Source organism: Gymnoscopelus microlampas (assembly GCF_963454915.1).
Source record: "Gymnoscopelus microlampas genome assembly, chromosome: 6".
In the NCBI taxonomy this organism is placed as follows: domain Eukaryota; kingdom Metazoa; phylum Chordata; class Actinopteri; order Myctophiformes; family Myctophidae; genus Gymnoscopelus; species Gymnoscopelus microlampas.
In genome coordinates this window covers 57,546,634-57,564,319 of record NC_139943.1, presented here as the reverse complement: position 1 = coordinate 57,564,319, position 17,686 = coordinate 57,546,634, and the positions used below count along the sequence as shown (strand labels likewise).

At 42.1% G+C, this 17,686-nt stretch overlaps 1 protein-coding gene across 1 annotated transcript in view; it reads left to right on the top strand.

Moving 5' to 3' along the window:
* The window catches only part of LOC311047075 (extracellular calcium-sensing receptor-like), a gene marked incomplete at both ends in the record, with an annotated part of 68,431 nt that overhangs the window by 26,032 nt on the left and 24,713 nt on the right, over positions 1 to 17,686 (top strand). The window contains 2 exons of the mRNA XM_084059660.1: positions 29 to 152; positions 237 to 660. Coding sequence (XP_083915786.1) covers positions 29 to 152; positions 237 to 660 — 548 coding nt within the window. The remainder of the gene's footprint in view (positions 1 to 28; positions 153 to 236; positions 661 to 17,686) is intronic.

Below are 17,686 nucleotides of genomic sequence, written 5' to 3'. Positions count from 1 at the left end.
AACTGATCATTGTTACTTTCCTCTGTAGCCTCCTCGGTCAGTGTGCAGTGAGAGATGTTCCCCTGGAACCCGTTTAGCCAGAAGGAAAGGACAACCTGTCTGCTGCTTTGACTGCATTGCTTGTTCTGAGGGAGAGATCAGCAATGAGACTGGTAGGTTTACATTATGTATACAGTAGGTTATCTTTAGGCTGGTACTGTACCGCTATGTCCCTTCAATCTTCTCTCCTTTTTTAGACTCTACAGAGTGCACCAGTTGTCCAGAGGACTTCTGGTCCAGTCCCCAGCGTGACCACTGTGTCCCTAAGAGCGTGGAGTTCCTCTCCTTCCATGAGGAACTGGGTATCTCCTTGACAACCATCTCATTGTTTGGCACCTGTGCCATTGTCCTGGGAATCTTCATCTATCACCGGGACACACCCATGGTACGCGCCAACAACTCAGAACTCAGCTTCCAAATTTTGATGTCACTGAAACTGTGTTTCCTGTGCTCACTTTTGTTCATTGGACAACCCAGACTCTGGACTTGTCAGCTGAGGCATGCAGTGTTTGGGATCAGCTTTGTGCTGTGTGTCTCGTGTATCCTGGTAAAGACTATGGTGGTGTTGGCTGTGTTCAAGGCCTCCAAGCCTGGAGGTGCAGACATTATGAAGTTTTTTCGGTGCAATGCAGCAAAGAGGAACAGTTCTGGCTCTTACTTCCATCCAGGCAATAATCTGCATAGCCTGGCTTGTGTCTGCCTCACCAACTCCTCATAAAAACACACAATACTACAGTGATAAGATAGTCTATGAGTGTGAAGTGGGATCGACAGTTGGTTTTGCAGTGTTACTAGGTTACATTGGTTTACTGGCACTCCTCAGCTTCATCCTAGCATTCATAGCAAGGAATCTTCCAGACAACTTCAATGAAGCCAAGTTAATCACTTTCAGCATGTTGATCTTCTGTGCCATGTGGATAGCCTTCATCCCAGCATATATCAGCTCTCCAGGCAAATATGCAGATGTAGTGGAGGTATTTTCCATTTTAGCATCTAGTTTTGGCCTTTTGGTGGCGTTGTTTGGACCAAAGTGTTATATAATGCTTTTGAAACCTGAGAGAAACACTAAGAAATCCATCATGAGTCGTGGTGCCACCAAGAAATAGAAGAATAAATTCAATGATAATGCATTTTCTTCATATTGATTTAGTTGCTGATCACTAGGCATGTAACGATTTATCGTAAATCGATTTAAATCGATTCAAACTGGTGACGATTTAAATGAATTTAATAAAACATGCATCACAATGCAACCAGCAGAGGGCGCAATCGAGTCAGACTCCCTTCCTTGTACTCCGCCTACTATTTTGTCCCTTCAGGACCACCGTATATTCTGCCTGCGTTCTGTCATCACTCACTGAACAGCAGGCTAGGCTATGAACGGCAGAGCGGTGTTCACGTCCTCTCAGACTATGACATCTAAACAACTAGGCGATCGCGCTGCATGAAGAGGAAAATGTGCATCGCATCGTAAACATGTTTATTTGATTGATGAATGGCCAAACTATACCGTTTACCCACTCCCCCGTCTGACCATGTTGTCAGCAGTCTGATTTAAACTCTGTAGGAAACATACAACTGATAGGCTTCTAATGAAAACTGCTTAACTGGAGCGCCTCAGTGCGGCTGCCAAGTGCAATGAATAATAATCAAATGTAACCTTTCAACACTTTTTTTTCAGATATATAGCAAATATCATTGATATTAATCAATTCATTCTTATTTGATCTCATTTGGATCACCTCCTACAGAGTTTAAAACAGTTTCCCTTATTATAGTGGAGCGGCTAAATGCTTTTTATTGGCAGAATCTTTCAGTTGATGATACAAGCGTGAAAATTGGCATGAGCAGTCTCCATGGGTCACTTGACAAGAAAATTGTCCGAGGCAGTTGTAATTTCAAGATGGCGGCCATTTTTCAAGATGGCCGACACCTTAGTGGGCAGTTAAGTGATATGATGGTTTATTTGGTGATACAAGCATGAAAATTGGCATGAATAGTCTCTGTGGGTCACTTGACAATAGGCCACCCACAGCTACTTGACATTTCAACATGGCGGCCATTTTTCAAGATGGCCAACACTTTAGTGGAGCAATTAAGTTATATAATGGTTCATTTGGTGATACAAGCATGGAAATTGGCATGAGCAGTCTCGGTAGGTCACTTGACAATATGCCACCCACAGCTACTTGAAATTTCAAGATGGCGGCCATTTTTCAAGATGGCGGACACTTTAGTGGAGCATTTAAGTTATATAATGGTTCATTTGGTGATACAAGCATGAAAATTGGCATGAGCAGTCTCTGTGGGTCACTTGACAATAAGCCACCCACAGCTACTTGAAATTTCAAGATGGCGGCCATTTTTCAAGATGGCCACCACCTTAGTGGAGCGGTTAAGCTTAAGAAATCATTTAGTTGGTGATACAAGCCTGACAATTGCCATGAGCCGTCTCAAAATGTCATTTGACAAGAAACCCCACAACCACCACTTGAAATTTCAAGATGACTGCAGCCCGCCATGTGGATCTTTAAATGATACCTTTTTCTCATAGAAATGTATTGGGTTGGGGGCACGGTGGTGCAGTCGGTAGCGCTGTCGCCTCACAGCTAGAAGGTCCTGGGTTTGATTCCCACAGGGGACGCTGTGGGCACTGGGGGCGTGTTCTCTCCTCCGCGTCATCAGCGCCCATACCCTAGGCGGGGTTGGCGAAAGGGCCTTTCTGTGTGGAGTTTGCATGTTCTCCCCGTGTCTCCTAGGGTAGGTACCCTCACAAAAACATGCAGTAATCCTGGTCACTATACTGCCTCCCCCTGGCCAGCCGGGGCGCCTGATGGAGGGGAAGGGAACTGGTTGGAATAACGTGTTCCTTCCACGCGCTACGTCCTACCAGGGAAACTCCCCCCTGTCAGGTGACAAGAAGGTCAGTTGGCTCTCATGCATTGAAGGAGGCATGAGCTCGGCCCTGGCCTCCCTAGGTTGGCAGAGGGAAGGTAGTGCCCAGGATTACATAGACAATTGGCACTGGGTGTTAAAAATAGGGTTACAAAATCGTGGGATAAAAATGTAAGTTTAAAAAAAAAAAGAAATGTATTGGGTTCCTCAAAAAGCTCTGTCAAGAGAGGTTGTTTGACTGTGTTTTGTCTGACTCCTCGCCCACAACCTGTCCAGTTTGGTAAAACCTGTAGGAGTTGCCTCCCACTGGCATAGCTCTCAGGGTTCACTGAGGTACACAAGCTCCCTTACCACGACAAGGTAACAGTCACAAGGGAGGATTTATGTTTTATTTTTTAACTAACAGCCATTACATGTGTCAAATAAATACTAAGAAATGGGGAAACAAAAAATATGACTAATAAATGAGCACAGTTGTGGTGCTGATTAGCACAGTTGTGGTGCTGAATGGACAGTGCTCCAACATTATAATTGAGCAATGGCTAATACTGAATGGCAGTAGCCACAGAACCATGACAAACCTATACTAAGGAACTAAACTGAAAATGTGCTTCACTGTTACGTATGGCAGTGGAAGCAATGTTACAAAGTAACAACTGAAAATTACACACTAATAGGCCTACACTTGAAAACACAGAGGACAACGGGGAACAACTCTGGCAAAATAAACATGCAAATAGGTTCTAGCAGGGGCAACTACATAGGCATGTGCAACCATATCTGAAGCACTTACACCTTCCAGTACATGCCTTGGTGCACCCACATTTGGTCAACTCCCAACAACTCTCCGCAATAGGTGGAAGTGGAGTCCAGAAGACTTTCCACTTCTCGTCCTGTTCCACCCATCCCCAGTCAGATGGGCTCGGCATTTGTGGATGTCGCTTCAATGCCTGTCCCCACACGTATCCAGCCTCATAAGAAGCACGTTTGGCATGCTCTTTGAGTGCTGCTTGAGTTGGTGGGATCAAGTCATAATGTCTTTGCTTTCTGGCAAAGAGATCAAGATGTAGATGCTCTCTTTTGGGCCCTTTCCAGCTCTGTGTTGTTGAACCTAAGTTTACAGCTTAAATTATATTTTGCTCTGTTTCTTGTCAATGTGATTTCTATGCCATCACCTTCATCTAGTCGGGTTAGACTAAGTAAGATAGGCAGAGCATTGATCTTATGAAATAATGGAACATTTCTTGCAATGGTATCATAACCAGTACGATCTTGCTCTCTGTTGAATAAACTCGGCTGAATGAGTTTTTCCTTGGTGACCTGCTGACAAATGAAACATCTGTCCCAGTTAGTTTTCTCAGCTGTTATGATGGCTTCTGCCATGTCTGCAGCATAGGCAGAGGCCGAGGGTTTATCCTTTTACCACCTTTTACCAAGCACTTTGATGTATGGGATACAACTAAGTTCGTGCCTTAACCCTACACTTAGTCCGATCGTTCATCCAATGCCATTTAAATCCCGTGCGATCTGTACACCATCCGGTTAACTAAAACCCCATTAACCTTGGCTCGGCTCTCCCGCGCTGGCACAACCTGTCAATTCAGGTGCGGCTATCTAATTGTTTTGGGGTAAATTAGACAGCATTTGGGGTACTAACTTTCAATTAGCTGACATTGAACCCCACTCTGAGTTTAACAGCAGTGATATATCACCAGTGTGCCCTGGTAGTGCGGATATTCACTCTTATCTAATCTATCTATGATCAACAAATCAACACAACTGTATTGTGATGTGTTAAAAGTTGTTCTTTAGCATAATAACAATAATCGTATAATTGCCCTTAATGAAAAAAAAAACATACATTTCTATGAGAAAATGTATCTTTTGAGGATCCAGGGGGCGGCCATCTTGAAAATAGAAACTTCAAGTGGATGTGAGTGTTTTCTTGTCAAGCAACCCTTGGAGACTGCTCATGCCAATTTTAATGCCTGTATCACCAATTAAACCATTATATAACTTAATTGCTCCACTAAAGTGTTGGCCATGTTGACAAATGGCCGCCATCTTGGAATTTCAAGTAGCTGTGGGTGGCCTATTGTCAAGTGACCCACAGAGACTGCTCATGCCAATTTTCATGCTTGTATCACCAAATAAACCATGATATAACTTAATTGCTCCACTAAAGTGTTGGCCATCTTGACAAATGGCCGCCATCTTGGAATTTCAAGTAGCTGTGGGTGGCCTATTGTCAAGTGACCCACAGAGACTGCTCATGCCAATTTTCATGCTTGTATCACCAAATAAACCATTATATAACTTAATTGCTCCACTAAAGTGTTGGCCATCTTGAAAAATGGCCGCCATCTTGGAATTTCAAGTAGCTGTGGGTGGCCTATTGTCAAGTGACCCACAGAGACTGCTCATGCCAATTTTCATGCTTGTATCACCAAATAAACCATTATATAACTTAATTGCTCCACTAAAGTGTTGGCCATCTTGAAAAATGGCCGCCATCTTGGAATTTCAAGTAGCTGTGGGTGGCCTATTGTCAAGTGACCCACAGAGACTGCTCATGCCAATTTTCATGCTTGTATCACCAAATAAACCATCATATCACTTAACTGCCCACTAAGGTGTCGGCCATCTTGAAAAATGGCCGCCATATTGAAATTACAACTGCCTCGGACAATTTTCTTGTCAAGTGACCCATGGAGACTGCTCACGCCAATTTTCACGCTTGTATCATAAATTGAAAGATCGTAGCACTTAGCTGCTCCGCTATTACATAAATGTGTTGTTTTGTGTGTAGGAACGCACACAAAACAGAATGCTGAGAATGTTGCATTAGATAAAAAATAACTTGCAAATTCCAAGCTTGGAACAAAGGTTAAGCCTTAGTTTGTTTATTTGAAGAGTTTTTCTTTATACTTTTTTTCATCTGGGATATGCGTTTTAAAAATAATTTATTTCATAAGACTTATATATTTAAAGTTATTATTTTACAAAGAAAAAAGTATATGCCTTAATGTGTACCTTACAGTTAATGCATGTACCTCGTGAATAAAAAGGCTTTATTTAATTTCATTTATTGAAAATAGGATAAGAGAAAATACGTGGTGTTAAAAAGTACATTATTTTTGGAAGAGAAATAATCAAGGTTTTTCAGTAATTTGTCTGTAAGATTAATTTGTTTAAGAACATCGTGAAAAATCGTATTGTGAACCTACAATTGTGGGTTGAGTGAATCGTTATGCCTACTGATCACCTTGTAAGCAATAGATTCAGTTGTCTATCAGATTAAACAAAATCCAGTCAGAGATACATCTGGCATCTATCATAAAGATAATTTGGTGAAAAGTTGATTACACTCCACTCCTTTAACCCTTCCACCGTTTTCAAGTTTAAATAGGTAAAAAGTACACTTTACATGTCTTTATTGGAACAAGGCTTCACACTATCCTCAGAAACAGCTATGTTAATACCACCATTTTAGTTAATTCTGATGGTCTCTATAAAAAAAGTGACATCTGTGGTGTCAAATATGACCCGGCAGAGAAGTGTGGCTCAATTCCCCCCAAATTATCAATATTCAATGTTTACATGTTTGAGAGTGAGATAAACTTGTCCTCAATTTGCATTTGCTATTAGGAGTAAAATAAAGTTTGGGTTTATGAAAAATAAATGACTCTTTACACTTCTATTGTATATGGGTAAATTCTGACCCTTAACACCACAGATGTCACTATTTTTAATAATATTGACAATTTTTTAATTTAGAAAAACAAAAGCAGTGTGTTCTAATATTAGTCTATTATAGCTAGATAACACCATTATCCATTGTCTTCATTATAGGAAATGTACTAATCAGTGACTTGTACCATGTTTATAAATGAAAATGAGCTATATTGAAAGATGAAACCCTAACCCAAAATAACATTTTAAAAAGTGTTTAGATGGATATGTATGCATAACAAGTCAGCTATAAGGTGGGGGGAAACAATAAATGAAAATTATTAAGTTAAATCACGGGTCAAATTTGACCCGCTAACAACAAAAGAGTGTCAGCAGTTTCACAACACAATGCAAGGGTAAAGACCTACTAATTTATATACAACAAAATGTGAATTAATTATCTGTGGGTCAAAGTACAACAGGCATGAAGGTTTAACACTACCAACCAATGTGCATGTGCCGACCATCCATGTACATTTTTCTAAAGCATGTTTTCAATTGTCACGGGTTGGATTGGGGCTAAGTCCCTACGACATACTAGCGTCATGTCCAGGGGGTGTAATTGTACATTAAGTTGCCTCACACAGCAGAATCAGGAGATTGGCTCCTGCCCTACGGGCCTCATGGCTCGGTAAGGCTTACATACTGTAGGCTACTTATTAGTGCAGGAACCAAAAGCCCAAAAGTTGACTATACCCCTACCCGGGGTATAGTGACGATACGGCGTGACAAAACGTTTTCCATATCTTTAGGATGTCTCCTTCATGAAATGGATTGGAATGGAATGGAATGGACTGCATGAAATTGACCCATGAAGTGAGTGAGAGGCAAAAAAAACACCTACCCTGAAAGAAGGAGTTCCCATTCAATCCTTTGTCATTTTCTACCTGCTGGTTGTTTTAACATTATACTTGTACAGATGGTCTACAGATAGTGTCCCTACATCCCAAAACAATCAGAATGACAATGTGTGGTTCTATTGTGAATCAGCAGCCTTTTATATAAGACCTTAGGCGGAAATAGCAAAAAGTGGACTTTTCTGAGGAATATTCACATGCAATACTGGTCTTACTCTTCTATCAGGGGTAGAACTAAAGGTGGCATTGCTTTTTCATATCTTTAAGATGTCCTCTTCATGAAATGAATGGTCAGAAGCTTTACTTTTATTGCAAAAGTCATTAAATTCATCCATGAAGTGACTCACCACTGCAAAAGAATGCCTACCTGATAAAGACGTTTCCAAGTCAATTCTTTCAAATGTTCTACCTGCTGGTTGTTTTTACATCATACTTGCACAGATGGTCTACAGGTAGTGTGCCTACATCCTAAAGCAATCAGAATGCCAATATTTGGTTCTATTGTGAATCAGCAGCCTTTTATATAATATAAGGCCTTATTAGAGGCGGAAATAGCAAAAAGTGTCATTTTATGAGCAATATTCACTTGTGATTTGGGTCAAAGGTAGAACAAAACCTGACCTTGTTTTTTCATAAATTTGAGTTTTTTTCATAACTTTTTTTCCCATCTTAGTGGGATAGCTTAGCAAGATTATCGAAACAAAGCGGATAAAAGTGCCAATCTTTTTATGAGGCTTCTTTAGGACCTACTGATGGATTCTCGCCTTGGGTACCAAACTTGAATTGTGAAAATTATCCATACAATTATCCATATCAATATCCATAAAAAAAAACAGGCTGATTCACTTTTTGGCCTATAACTCTTGAACCGTAGGTCATAGCATCAAAAATCTTTTTTTCCCCGGACTCCTAGGATCATCACACAACTTCCCATATAGGTCCCGCCCCTTTTCCGATTTCAAGATTTAGCATTTATCTTCAAAACACATATTTTGTTATTACTCTTACAAATTAAATCCAGAATTCACACAAATCGGCACACACTGTGTCTTTGGTCATGTGATGTAGGCCTAGATGTAACAGTCCGATTGTTCATATTGGCTTCTAAAATTTGTGGGAGGGTCCGTTTGGCAAAAAATGGCACAAATCATGAACACGGCATCCTATCTGTCCCAAATTCGTATCATTGAGGGGCCACTAATAAACGCAGAGCCAATGCTATTTCACTTCCATCCATAGGGGGCGCAACAAATTCTACAAATATCACTGTTTTTGCACCAAATTAAGTACAAATGGTCTTGTGAGTCAAACATTTGCAATTGCCATCAGTTTGCCTATAGGGCAAATAGAAGTGTTGACGATGCAGTGTCCTTGTGTTTGCACTCTATCCTTCAACATCTGGAAACCAGGGTTGTGCCTGTATATGCACGTATCTTATTTGTCGACTACAGTTCTGCGTTTAACACCATCGTTCCTGTTAAGTTGATCCAAACCCTACAGGAACTGGGTGTTAAACAATCCATTTGCAAATGGATTTATGACTTTTTAAGTGACAGAAAACAAGCTGTCAAAGTCGGCAAATTAATCTCACAATCCAAGGTATTTGAACACAGGTGCCCCCCAGGGCTGTGTTCTTTCTCCTTTTCTATATTCTGTCTACACATATTTTTGTCAATCACACACTAATTCTGTCCTGTTGTTTAAATTTGCAGATGACACCTCTGTGGTAGGCCTAATCACAAACAGTGATGAATCTGGCTATCGCAATGAGATAGATGACCTGGTGAGGTGGTGTGAGAACCATAATCTCATACTTAACATCTCAAAAACCAAAGGTTGTTGACTATAGAGAAAGAATAAAACCTTCCTTCCTCCTCTCTCCATAAATGGAGTAGAGGTTGAGAGGGTCTCCTCGTTCCGGTTCCTCGGAACCACCATCCACGAATCCCTATCATGGGAACTCAACACCAGCCGTAAGGTCAGTAAATCCCACCAGCGTCTCTACTTCTTGCGGCAGCTTAGAAAGTTCAAGGTCAGTAAAACAGCTATGATACATTTCTATAGGTCAGTCATTGAGAGCGTGCTCACCTTTTCCATGCTTGTCTGGTACGGCAATACAACCGCACAGGACAAGACACGGTTGGAGAGGGTTACACGTCAGGCAGCTAGGATAATTGGTTCGAGCCTTCGCTGTCATCACTCTATCCCACTAGATTGGTGAAGAGGGCTAAAAAAATCATAGCCGACCATTCCCATCCAGCCCATTACCTTTTCAATCTCCTCCCATCAGGTAGGAGATATGGCAGCATTGGGAGTAGAACCTCCCGGTTAAGAGACAGCACATACCTCCAAGCAGTCAGGCACCTTAACGACACTCTTGCACTACAAACACAAACTAGACGGTATGCACTTTAATTATGCACTTTAAAAATTGCTACATAATTGCACTAAGTAGTTTCTTCTACTGTCTGTACTGCATACATGAGCCAAAGCTGCAGCTTGGTCCTGGTTTGGTTCTGTTTCTTGTGTCTCTTTTTGTTCTTGTCTGTGTGCTGTTGTTTATTGTGTTGTCTTGTATGTGAGAGGAAGCACCAAGACAATTTCCTATCAAACTTGTTTTGAAATGGCAAATAAAATACTTGAACTTGAACTTGAACTTGAACTTGAATTGCAAAGTGGTGAACAGTCCAAATTTGATTTGCCACATTTGCAGGTGGAACAGTCCCCTTTACAAGAACATTGGATCAGCTCTCTGCATGCTCTGGAGACTTCTGGAATTGTCATCCAAACTGGCCCCCATGCCTCCGATTCCTTGGTCTATCCATACTCATGTGGGGAAGGAATAACTTGTTCTGTTTGTAGGCTGGTCGCCCAGATGCCTGCTTGAGGATCGTTTTTGCTCCTTGCTCCAGTGCATGCCGTACATGAACCAAAATTCTGGTGTCTGCCTCTTCATGATTGCAACAGGTCATGGTACTACTGGAAACAAAAGACGACACAACTTGCCCTGATGTGACATACACAGCTTTGGATGGTGGCCAGTTGAACTTTTCAATCCTGGAAGTCAAAAAGGCAAACAGCTCCTTCTTATTTGTTGGGTCTCGAAGAAAATCTATCCAATTGCCTGGTAGCTTGGTCTGACCTGACACTTTCCTGCGAACACCTTGTCCCCTGTTTTCACGAGTGGACTCCTTCAAACTATCTGGGATATATGTGTCCCACACAACATCCAACCGCTTGGTTTCCTGCAGCTGCTTCAGCAGATAAGGGATGCTAACGTCATCTGCATACTCATCAATGCCACATTGTTCTGGAGCGCTTTGATCTTCTTACCATGTTTACGAATTGCCTTGTGTCGAGGTTGCCTGAAGAGTGGCAAGTTATTTCTATTGATTGGATCATGGATGGAGTGGCTGCGCTCATCAAGCACCTTCTTGACAAACTCCTGGTATTGTTTCTTGCCTGTGTCCTCCAAGATGTGCACTGTATTTACCACTAATTCATCTGCACAGTTGCGCCTGTCAAGAGTTACTAGCTCATTGAAATCATCCAAGAAAAGATTGCCCATTTGATTAATGGTTTCAGACAGGTAAACAACATGTCTCTGAAATGTCTTCTGTGTTGCAAGACCCTGCTCGTGGTGCTGGAAGTTATTAGGATCCTCTGTGTCATTTTCAGGGAGATATTCCTCATCAAATTCCTTCAGCAATCTTGCCATCTCTGGTCCTGAGAGCATCCTTCGTCTGAAGGCATTTGGGTTTTCTGTGAGTCCAACTGCACCACCTGAACCCTTCACAATCTTGTTTTCCTGTTCGTGAGCTTTGTCGAATGGGATTGCAGAAAACTTGTTGTATGTCTTTGAAATAACCCAGTGTGAACGCTTCTCAAACTCTTCCTTTATAGTGATGGGCAAAGACTTCATGTCCCTGATGTGGACAGACAGCCATCTTGAATATTTCACATGGTCCAAGGCAAAGAATATAGGGACAAGTTCTTCCAGTACTTCTACATATAGAGAAACATTTTCTCTCTGTGGACCCTGATGAAGATGAGTATGAGGGTTTCATATTTCATGATAAGATCCCAGAACATGAAAGTCAGACTCTTCTTAAGCGTATTGTTTCTCCAAGCCATGATGGAGTCCTCATCTGTGGAGCCTGCACTAAGCCTGAAAGCCTCCTGTTGGAGATTGTGCAGTGTCAAGAGAGTGACTTGGTGGGCATGCCTGGTTCAAGTTAAGTGTGCTGCTTTCAGGAATGAGTCAGCCATGCCACTTGATGCTACTTCTGCTTCTGTGAGTGTTCACATGTAGAAGTGGCAATCCAGTCTTGAATTTGTGTTATAAACAATTTGAGTTATAAACAATGCACTGTCCAATGGTGAGGCAAGCATGGGAGTTAGTTAGAGCCATTTATCATCATGGAGATGAGAGATGTCAAGCTTGAGGGTAGTGAGTTTTGCTGGGAAGGAACCAGATAATTAAAAGCCTGGACGGTTTAATATGTCATTTCTGACTATCATTGCAGCTTTTGCCAGAATAAGTGCATCTTCATTACAATTTCGCTGCTTTAGAGCCTCCTTCACCATATTTCTCATTCCTTCCTTGAAAATGAGAACTGTGTTTCTTTCAACAGATTGTTCTTGTGCCTCTGGGAAGTGTTCACACAAAGTATCCTTCAGCCTGGTATGGTTGACAAATGTCTTGATTCCCAGCTCCTTGAGTCGATTCAGATTCAAGTGGATCTCAGACAGCTTAAAGACAAAAACTCCAGAGTCCACATTTTTCTTAATGTAGTCCATCAGTTCTATCAAAGCTCGAGACTCATTCATTTTCTCATCTGTATTTTCTGAAGGTTGGCCTGATGCCTGCCGAGTGAGACTACAATTTCTCAGCTTGACTAGACATGGTAGATGGTATTTTGCCTGAATTGCTATTAAATCTCTACCGACTATCCTGGAGATAAGCTCAGTGTCATTTAGTTCAGTGATCATGTCTCTGATATTCTTGTCAGCATCAAATGTTGACACTGCATGGAGAACACCTTGGTCTGAGCCACTCTCACAGAAGAAGCAATTTTGAACATCAAGTGATTGGCGTTTCATTCGCTTTTCCCGTCCAGAGTAATCAGGATTTACTTTTTTCTTCCTTTTTCTTCCATTTCCTTTCTTTGCCAAAACAAGCTTAGCATTTTTGAATTTTACATGGCAAGATCTGTGCCAAGTAGAGATGTGTCGGTCGTGAACGAATCGAGTCTTTTGAACGGCTCTTTAAAACGAACGATGAGATTCGGTTCGCAGCAGGGCGCCGTTCCTTTTTTTGAGGAGGGGAGGGGGATTCAACACACAAGCTCCTCCTTGCTTACTCCACTGAGCACCGAGTGAGAGAGAACAGATCAGGCACAAGGGGAGGGGCGCGCAGCAGAGCACAGAGCAGTGAGAGGCTACTACGCTAGCACACACACACAACAACGACACACAACAACGTGACACTGACTAAACTGAACGTAGCGAGCGACTGGCGGTCTGATATGAAAACTTAAAACAAAACTTTGTGGAGGAGTCGGAGGACATTAAGTTGAAGCTTAATTTGTCATCATCAAAGACAACAATGAGTCAAAGAAAACGCAACAGCATATGGATGCACTTTTCAGACGATCTGAATGGTAAAGCAAGGTGTCATATTTGCAAGAAAAACATATCCTTCAAGTCCGGGTCAACAAACAATTTGCATCGCCACTTAGAAAACTACACCCTTTTGTGAAATTGGGGGAGGTGAGAAGAGAACCACCTGTTCCCGACAGTGATAAAGAATCTGACAACGATGAAGACTCCCCTTCTCCTGCCTCCACACCAGGTACAAGCAGTCAGTCAAACAATGATGGCACTTCCACTTCCACACGTGAGTCTACCACGTCAGGCTCTGAGTCTGATGCCACTGGGCCCAAAAAAACAAAAACACATCAGACATCTTTCAGTCAGTATAGTTTTGGTGCACCTGCCTTGACCCCATTGAGACAGGAAAAGATAGATGAACAGATTGCAAAAATGATTGCCACTGACTTACAACCATTTAAAATTGTGGAAGACAGAGTATTTAGACAATTCTGCAATGCTCTCAACCCCTCCTACACTCTTCCAGGAGTAGGAAGACAATATCCAAGAAAGTGTCTGAGATGTATGTGAGAGAAGCAGCATCACTTAAAGAAAGGCTGACAAAAGTGTCATCTGTTTGCCTAACAACAGATTGTTGGACGTCAAGGGTTACAACTTCATTCATGGCTGTAACTTGCCATTTTATTGAACGTTTTCACATGTCATCCTGCCTATTAGATTGCTTTGAATTCAGTGAGCGGCACACTGCAGACAACCTGTCAGAGAAGCTTCTCAGTGTTGCAGCAGAGTGGGGGATTGACAAGAAAGTGGTGTGCTGCTTAACCGACAATGCTTCAAACATCACAAAGGCTATTCAAATGACAAAATGGCCCCGTCTTCCATGCCTGGCACACACTATCAATCTGGTGGTAAGGGATGCCCTCAAAGGACCACAACCCATCATTGATAAAGTCAAAGAGGCTGTGGAATACTTTCACAGAAGCGGCCCGGGTGCACAGAAACTGAAGGAGACACAGCATGAAAAGAACTTGACTGAACTTCGACCCAAACAGGACTGTATCACCAGATGGAACTCAACATATCACATGTTGCACAGTGTTCTGACCAATAAGGTTCCCATCGTCTCCACCCTGGCTGTCATGGATGCAGATGTCCGCACTTTATCCCATGAGGAATGGACTATACTGCAGGAGATGTGCATCATCTTGAAGCCATTCGAAGAGGTCACTGTTGAACTCAGTGCAGAAGGGTATGTTGTTCAGCTGGTCAGCGGTAGATTTCTATAGCATGCATGCAAATTGCATGATACTAAATTATAGTAACTAGACCATACCCGGTTGACGCATCCGTGGGGGGATATGCGCACATGATCTGGCTACCCGGGAGGCAGTTCGTCCCATAGCTGGGCAGCCCCGTAACCATGGTGACATTCTTTGACACAAAAGCGCTAATAAGAAGCTGAGATTTGATGAAATTGAAAAACGGGCTTCACAGTTAAGTTCAGATGGTAATGGTCAATGGCTGTGTGCAAAATCAGAGCAATTGGTCCAGCCACTGAGGAGAACCGGGTAGCTTCACCTACTCACCTACTCACTCACCACTACAAACGGACAGAGGTTACTAGAATTATAGTATGATAATGATAAATAAATAATTTAAATAATACATAAATTAATATAAATAAATACACATTTGACACCATAATAGATATCTGTGTAATAAATAGTGGTATGTAATAAATAATTGTTGGTATAATTTTGTAATTGTATGATTATAATAATAATCATATGTTTTTTTTCCTCACTAGCTTTGTGACTGCCTCCAAAGTATTGCTGCTGGCCAGGGGACTGCAGAGAGCCATGGTCGATATCCAGAGAAGGACAACAACACAGACAGCAAAAGACATGGTCGACTGTCTTTCTTCAAGCATGGCGACTAGATTCCGCAAAATTGAATCCAACCCCATCCTTGCAGATGCTGCTGCTCTTGACCCCAGGTTCAAAAGGATGGCATTCACGGAAGGTGTGTATATCTGTCTGTCTCTTATATGTCATCATGATTTGTGTGCATGGGGATCTCATCTTAAACAAGCTCAGTGCTTAATGAGTCTTCCAGTTTAGTAGACCTTGTATTGTGAATTTGTACATCCATGTAGTGTTGTTCTCATGTCTTACTAAATAAAGTACATCAATCAATCAATCAATCAATCAGGCAGAAGTGCAGATGAGACTTTCCAAAGAATATCAACTGCAGCACCAAGACTCACTCTAAGCAGCAGTGAACCCACCCAGGCACCGGCCCAAGAGGAACCAGCACCAGAATCGGTTGTTTGGAGCTTTTTCCATGAGCAAGTAAGGATGGCAAAAATAAATCACATTTTATTTTCTCTAAATCTAGGATAACGTCAGGCTAATATCACAATCTCATAATAACATTGTTTTATCTCTCACCCCATTGTTATATCTCCCACCCCTATGAGCAGGTTGCTGGAACAGGGTCAACCACTAGGAACCCCACAGCAGACGCCATCATGGAGGTGAGGGCGTACCTAGACGAGCCTCTTGCTCCAAGACAGGCAGATCCTCTCAAGTGGTGGGGAAATCGGGGCCATGTGTACCCCAGGCTTATCAAGCTTATGGCTAAGAAGCTTTGCATTGTGGCAACATCAGTTCCATCTGAGAGAATATTTTCAAAGACTGGACTAATAATCTCAGACAGAAGAAGTCGCCTCAAGCCCATAAAAGTGAAAGCACTTGTCTTCCTCAATGCAAATCTGCCAAAGGACAAGGGGAGGCAGAAGAAGCCACAAAGCATAGAACTGCTTTAGTATTTGAGGGCTGTCATTTATTTAGTTTACACTTTATTTTGTTCATTTGAGGAACCACTGGAACCCCCTCTTCTCTCCTCACCCCTCCTCTCCCATCCCCCTCTTCTCCTCAACTCCCATCCCCCTCTCCTCTCCTCCCCTCTCTTCCCCCTCCTCTCTCCTCCCCTCTCCTCCCCTCCTCTTTTCACCTCCCCCTCCCCTCCTCTCCTCACCCCTCTCCTCTCTCCCCTCCCCCTCCTCCCCTGTCCTCTCCTCCCTCCTCCCCTCTCCTCTCCTCCCCTCCAGAATGAGGGATAGAGGGAGGGAGAGAGGGAGTGAGTGAAAGAGAGAGGGAGAGAGAGAGACTAATACACACAATAACCCGGCCAATGCTGGGTACTGAAACTTGAATACACTGAATGATGCTTCGCTTTGCCGCACGTTGTCAGCACAATAAACAAGGCAACACCGGGCACTTTTGCAAAGCATGTTCTGCTTGTTTATTATATATTTGCTCCGAGCAATATATATTGCTTGAGGGCCGTCATTTATTTATACACTTTATTTTGTTCATTTGAGGAACCACTGGTTTACAGCCAGTAAGTAAGCCTTGTTTGATGACATGGCACAGAGTCTGATCTCCTGTTTTGATCAAAGCAGCTCAGGTGTACTCCGCTCAGCTGCAGGACTGTTCACTAGTCCATGTAGTGTTTATAGTAGTATTGACTGTACTACCAGAGTGTTGCATCTATATATTTTTTACTATACTAGTTTTCTCGTTTGATAATACTAGGAGTATTATTTTGCAATAGTTTTTCTATCAAAAATGTTGTTGTGTTTTTGCAAAAATGTGCACTGATGTTGCTCAGGTATACACAGTAAAATCACCAGTGTTCATTTAATTCTGAGAGTGTACAAATGGAACCAAATGGACCCGTAAAGGTCAATTCTGTAGTACATCCTGAGTGTTAATTTAACTCAGAGTTAACAAATGGAACCAAATGGACCGTAAGGGTCCATTTGGTTCTATTTGTACACTCTCAGAGTTAAATTAATTCATTGCAGCTATATGCACCCCAATACATTGGAGGGTTTATTAAGTACAGTGTTGTATCTATCTATTTATCTACATCTAACTTTCTGTACTGTTAAAATGTTGTACTGAGGTGTCGCATGAATAACATGCAATAACATCAAGGTAGCTTAAAATCAAAAACCTGTGGCCAAAATAATTTCAGGACCCCCACTTTGGGAACCACTCGTTTACAGTGAGTAAGCCTGACATCTATGTAGTGTTTATAGTAGTACTGATTGACTGTACTACTAGAGTGTTGCATCTATATATTTTTTACTATGCTAGTTTTCTCGTTTCATAGTTTTGTCATTTGATAATACTAGAAGTACTATTTTGCACAAATAAGATGTAGTACATCCTGAGTGTTAATTTAAGTCTGAGAGTTTACAAATGGAACCCAAAGGGTTTAACTGTTTAACCTTGCAGCTATATGCGGGAGGCATGCGTTAATCCGACAGACCTTTTCTATGTGGCATCCGCGTGCGGTTAGGGTTAGGGTGCGGGTTTGGTTCGGGTTTAGTATTGGAAACGTCGGAGCGCTGCGCTGTCGGAGGAATGCGCTGTCGGACTAACGTACTGCACACCTATATGCACCCCAGGACAGTTCACTAGTCCATTGTAGAGTTTATTTAGTACAGCGTTTTAATATCTTTCTGTACTGTTGCACTG